This window comes from Sus scrofa, chromosome 17 (assembly GCF_000003025.6).
Source record: "Sus scrofa isolate TJ Tabasco breed Duroc chromosome 17, Sscrofa11.1, whole genome shotgun sequence".
Classification (NCBI taxonomy): domain Eukaryota; kingdom Metazoa; phylum Chordata; class Mammalia; order Artiodactyla; family Suidae; genus Sus; species Sus scrofa.
Window position 1 is genome coordinate 37,328,357 of NC_010459.5, and position 6,000 is coordinate 37,334,356.

Consider the following 6,000-nt stretch of genomic DNA (forward strand, 5'->3'; position numbering starts at 1 on the left):
TTGACCTCAGCATTCCTTCCTTTGTGTGGCCACCTCTCATACAGTGGCCTAAGAAACCAGATAACCAAGCTTGTCACAATTGTAATCAAAGGCCAGGGTGATGCTGGGCTCCAAATGACGGCTTCTGCCAAATAGAACAAAATTCTGTGTTTTAGCGCTCGAGTTTAGCATCATATATTTGGGGTTGCTCAGAGCCATTTTTTGCTTCCTCTTGGGTACTCAGCTGTGTTGTAGAACAGGAGTTGCCAAAATAGAGCATGTGGGTCTGCCACCGATTTTTGTAAATAAAATTTTGTTGACGCACAGTTGTGTCCAATAATACATATTGTCTGTGGCTGCTTTTGTGGCACACAGCAGGGTTAAATTTTTGTGGCAGAGATTGTATGGCCCACAAATTCTAATTTATTACTTTTGGGAGTTCCCTGGTGACCTGGTGGGTTAAGGACCTGGTGTCATCACTGCTTTGTGGTGTGAGCTCAGTCCCTGGCCTGGGAACTTTCACATGCTGTGGGCATGGCCAAAAATAAAATAAAATTTAAAAAATATATATTTGCTATTTGGCCCTTTTATAGAAACAGTTTGCAGATCCCTGTTCTAGAAATGTAGGGTTTCCACATTCAAAAGTAACTTTCAGGATAACTGGAGTATCGGCTAAGGTTCATTGGACTGAGCGTCCTGAGTGAGGCCCACATTTGCTTCATTCCCATGTTCTCTGTGGTGCGTAGCACACAGCACATCTCAGTAAATACTGTGCACACTTTGAAGTATATGTGTATGTATTATATTGATTAATTGATTAATTAATGTTTATGTGATTGACAGTGTGTAGAAAATAATTCTGCATTGCTTCCTTTCCCTTTGGGGCCTGGTAGAGGAGCCATAAGTGGCCTGGTGTAGCTGGGACAGGTCTGTCAGGTCGTGTGGCTCTATCATATGATTTGTGATTGGACCTCCCCCCGTGCAGCATTGCCCTTGAGCTTCAATAAGAGCTATTGGCCCAGGAGCTCGAGTCCCATAGTCTCATCTAACATGTTTACTAGCTCGCCTGAGAGACTGTGACTATGGCACCTAACTTTGCTAATAAATAAGCCTCACTTCCTTAGGCTTATTTATTGGACCAGGTGATGTATAAGGAGGCGCCCATCCTCTTGAATCTATGATTCTCTATTTTAAAGAGCAGGAAGAAGACAGTAAAGATAAAAAGTTATTCCTCAGAGGGAGTAATTTCAGGGGTTGGGGCTGGGAAGCAGATTGCATGGGGCTGGGTTTCTGCTCCTGCCTCACAGACCGCTTTTACACAGGCTGATTGATATGACATTTGTCCATTTCGTTTAAAGGGACATCGATAAAGTTGATGAGTTAATGCAGGACATTGCTGACCAGCAAGAACTTGCAGAAGAGATTTCAACAGCTATTTCAAAACCTGTAGGGTTTGGAGAAGAGTTTGATGAGGTGAGTGGTTTCCTGCAGGTCACACAAGCTTTACAAATGATCGCTGGGCTGCCTTTGCGGTGCTGTTACAGCCGGTCATCCCTCCAGACTTGAACATAGAAAGGACGTGGCATTAACCCTCCCTAATTCTGGACTTTGAGGGCTGTCTCAGTGCTTGGGGGAGTTCGCATGAAGTAAAGGAACCTTTGTTGGAACCCTCAGCAGACTTTGGGTCGGCATTGGTTTCAACAAGTATTTACCTTACCCCTTTCCATGGGGGGCCCTGGGCTCCATGCTGGGGCCGCTGCAGTGAAGGTGCCCTGGAGAAGTTTACAGGATTCGCCCTCAGACCACTCCAATGAGAGACAAAGGTGAGACCAAGGAAGGAATGTTTACGTCTGACGCCTCCAGGTTCTGTCTGGGACTTGGCCACCTGCCGATTTCTGCTGTAGCAGTTGGAACCTGGAGTCTCTTAGGTTTTTAAAATACAGTTACAGGCCCTATTGAAGGTACCTCATTCTGCCTTAGAGTTGAGTCCACTGAAGGCCAGGCCCTCTCCGTCGGACCGGACTCTTGGGGCTCTCTGCTTCCTACGGTATAGCTGAGAAAACAGCCCGTGGCCTTTACCCTTGGCTCTAGCACCAAGGTTTTCATGTTTTCTGACTGGAGTTTGACAGACTAGACAGCATCATTTCAGTTGACCAGACAGTCCTGAACGTTCACTCAGTGCACCAGTTCTGAGATGAAAAAATCAGAGTGAAAAAAATACAATCGCTTTTTTCAAAAAAGGCTCATAGCCAAGTGCAGGACTGCCAATGTAGCCATCAGTAATTGCTCTGTAGTGTGCTGTGTTCACCAGTAGAAGTGTGTTGTTTGAGTCACAGAGTGGGGACCTGGATGGAGTTCATCTCCCCTCTGACCTTCTCAGAAGGGAGGTGTGTCCCTGGAGCCATCAGGTGAGAGGTACCACGGGAGAGGCTGTGACCCCAGGGATGTCTCTCTCACTTCTCTGTTTCCTTTTACCAGGATGAGCTCATGGCAGAATTAGAGGAACTAGAACAGGAGGAACTAGACAAGAATTTGCTGGAAATCAGTGGACCTGAAACAGTCCCTCTACCAAATGTTCCCTCTATAACCCTACCATCAAAACCCAGTGAGTACTTCTCATCAGCTACGATGCCACGTGGGGGGTAATTGTGTGGTTGGTTGGCCTCAGCCTGGGTCCTGAGTTGCCCACAGTTGAGAACCAGCTAGGATCTGTGTGACAGCCCTCAGAACAATGTCCCCTGCTCTTTCCTAGTTTCTTTAGAACAGGGTTTCTTTTTTTTTTTGTCTATTTGCTATTTCTTCGGGCCGCTCCTGCGGCATATGGAGGTTCCCAGGCTAGGGGACGAATCGGAGCTGTAGCCACAGGCCTACGCCAGAGCCACAGCAACGCGGGATCCGAGCCACATCTGCAACCTACACCACAGCTCACGGCAACGCCGGATGGTTAACCCACTGAGCAAGAGCAGGGACCAAACCCGCAACCTGGATCGTTAACCCACTGAGCAAGGGCAGGGACCAAACCCGCAACCTGGATCGTTAACCCACTGAGCAAGGGCAGGGACCGAACCCGCAACCTCATGGTTCCTAGTCGGATTCATTAACCACTGCGCCACGACGGGAACTCCAGAACAGGGTTTCTTAATCTTGGCACTATTGACATAACCAGATCATTCTTTTTTTTTTTTTTTTTTTTTTTTTTAAGGGCCACACCTGAGGCATATGAAGGTTCCCAGGCTAGTCGTCAAATCGGAGCTGCAGCTGCTGCCCTACCCCACAGCCACAGCAACACCAGATCCAAGCTGCTTCTGTGACCCACACCACAACTCTTGGCAACACAGGATTCTTTAACCTGCTGAGTAGGACCAGGGATCAAACCTGCTTTCTCTTGGATATTAGTCAGATTCTTAACCTGCTGAGCCACAATGGGAACTCCCAGACCATTCTTTGGGTGGGGACGGAGAAGGGAGCCTGTCCCCATGCACTGTGAATGTTTAGCAGAACCTAAGGCCTCTACTCACTAGACTCCAGTAGCACCCCTTCTCCAATTTTTCTTTTTGCTTTTTTTTTTAGGGCCGAACCTGAGGCTTATGGAAGTTCCCAGGCTAAGGGTTGAATTAGAGCTATAGCTGTTGGCCTACACTACAGCTATAGCAACGCCACATCTGAGCCACATTTGCAACGTATACCACAGCTCATGGCAAAGCTCATGGCAACACTGGATCCTTAACCCACTGAGTGAAGCCAGGGGTCGAACCTGAGTCTTTGTGGATACTAGTCGCGTTTGTTACTGCTGAGCCAAGACACATTTTCAGCATCAAAATAGAACCCCCAAGCTTTGACATTGAAAATTCCTCCAGATTTTGCCAGATGTCCTTAGAAAGTAATTTTAAGATTACTTTCCTTGTGCCACCAAACAAGAGGAAGTTCCAGGCACTTAGAGAAGGTGTGAGGAAGTGGAGGACAGCTCTTGCTTCCTGTCTGGTATCCTGTGCACACCTGTAAAAGCTGGGGCCTCAGAGGTAGCCACGGTGAAAAGAACATTGCTTTGTCTTTTTTTTTTTGGCCGCCCCGCGGCATGTGGAGTTCCAGGCCAGGGATCAGATCCAAGCTGCACTTGCTACCTAAGTCGAAGCTGCAGCAACATCAGATCCTTAACCCACTGTGCCAGGCGAGAGGTTGATCCTGTGTCCCATTGCTCCCAAGTTGTTGCTGATCCCGTTGGGCCACAGAAGGAACTCCTGCTTTGGCTTTTTTGAGACTTGCTTCTATGAAACCTTCGTTTCCTTTTTCCTGCACCCCTCCTGCCCCTAGTTATTTTACCCTTGAGTAGAAGTTCTCCACACAGAACTTCTTTCTTTAAGTCAAGCAGCTTGGCTTGGCATGGAGACAGAGCCCAGTGGGGCACAGTGTGACCAGGCTGCGTCACCTCAGTCTCCCCCAGATCACGGAGAAGTGGCTCTTCTAGTCGAGTGAGCTGCCCAGAATGGGGTGCAGGCAGAGCAGGTCCAGATGCCCCGCAGTGTATAGAGGAGGTGTAAGCCGGTGGAGGTGGCTGGCTGGCTGGGATGAGATCTCTCTTGGGGTTCTTCCCACTCTCCCCCACCTTGGATGCTCTGGGATTGAGGCCACGCATGGCTCCTGATGGACTCTCTGTAGAATCCTCCCTGCTTTGTTTGGCCTCAGAGTGGGGCGGGGAGGTGCTGTGGAAAGTGTGCCTGGTTATCTGGAGTTTAACGTTGCAGCTTTTAGGCACAGAGAAGCAGTCCGCTGATAGCCTGGCGGTGAGGCTGGCTGCAAGGGCGGGCTGTTTTGTAGACACCGCCGTGTAGCACAGCCCTGGCAGCCAGCCAGAACGTGTTGTGCACACCACAGCCAGCCCTCCTAAACTAAACGGCCTTTCCTCTTGTCACACAGCCAAGAAGAAGGAAGAAGAAGACGACGACATGAAGGAATTGGAGACCTGGGCTGGATCCATTTAACCGGTCCAGTGCGGGCTGGGCCCAGACAGACTCTGGTGGCCTGCGCGGCGGGCAGGCGTATGCGTGTGCGGGGCAGGCAGGACGCGGTGCAGGCAGGGTCCATCGCTCTCGAATCTCCCTCCAAAGCAGTAGGGCCGCATCACTGCTCACTCTGCATAGCATGGTCTGCACCCAGCGGGACGGGCGGGGGTGGGGTGGGGGGCGGGGGTGGGTGCCTGCTGTTTATAATGTTGAATTTCTGTAAAATAAACTGTATTTGCAAATCCAACACTGAGCTTCTGGACTACGCTAACTCCACTGCTGAACCTCAGTGGAAAGGGTCGACCATTTGCAGTTGAAATGATCTGAAAATGTAGCCTCTGTCCTTTTAAGTCAGCTGACTTTGTAAGACTTGTATGGTACTGGCAGAAAGTTGTTTTTTAAAAGCCATAGGCTTTTCCTTGTCCTTAGCTGTAATAATGCATCTGATTTTGGTTTCCTCGAGAGCTGTATTTCTGTCCATCGCCTGTGTACTGGCCCTGTGTTTACCACTCTGGCCCACTCCTCACTCCTACTCCCCTGGTCTTTTTGGAGTTTGTGACACTGGTTTGAAAGGGATGGTGGTCTCTTGAGAGCGTGTGAGATTGTTAGAGTGAAATTCCAGCTATATACGTTTTTCTAACATAGCTCTAAGGTCCTTGTTGCTGTTTGTGATAACTGATAGATAACTCATTGGAAACATGTGCATACATTTATATTCAGATGAAATTATGGTTTGCACTGTCTATTAAATATCTCGATTAATTTTCATACTTTGCCATTGTGTTTAATCGATCTGCTGTTTGCTTCGGGCGTTGACCCTTTCCGGGCCAGCACGGTGTCCAGTGGAGTCGGGGAAACGTGGAAGACTTGAACATGATGTGTATCAACAATTTTTTTTTTTTTTTTGTATTAACAATTTGAACCAAGAGCAGAGTGTGTCTTATTAGAGATGTGTTTTGGTTCCAGAAGCCATGAATCTGTGGCCCTCCCCTTGTTTGGGGACGCTCTGGGCACAGTTCAG

At 48.6% G+C, this 6,000-nt stretch overlaps 1 protein-coding gene across 1 annotated transcript in view; it reads left to right on the forward strand.

Annotated features, from left to right (window-relative positions):
* The window catches only part of CHMP4B (charged multivesicular body protein 4B), a 48,682-nt gene extending 42,935 nt beyond the window's left edge, over positions 1–5,747 (forward strand). The window contains exons 3-5 of the mRNA XM_003134402.6: positions 1,338–1,452; positions 2,458–2,584; positions 4,894–5,747. Of these exons, the coding sequence (XP_003134450.6) occupies positions 1,338–1,452; positions 2,458–2,584; positions 4,894–4,958 (307 nt within the window). The 3' untranslated portion in view covers positions 4,959–5,747. The remainder of the gene's footprint in view (positions 1–1,337; positions 1,453–2,457; positions 2,585–4,893) is intronic.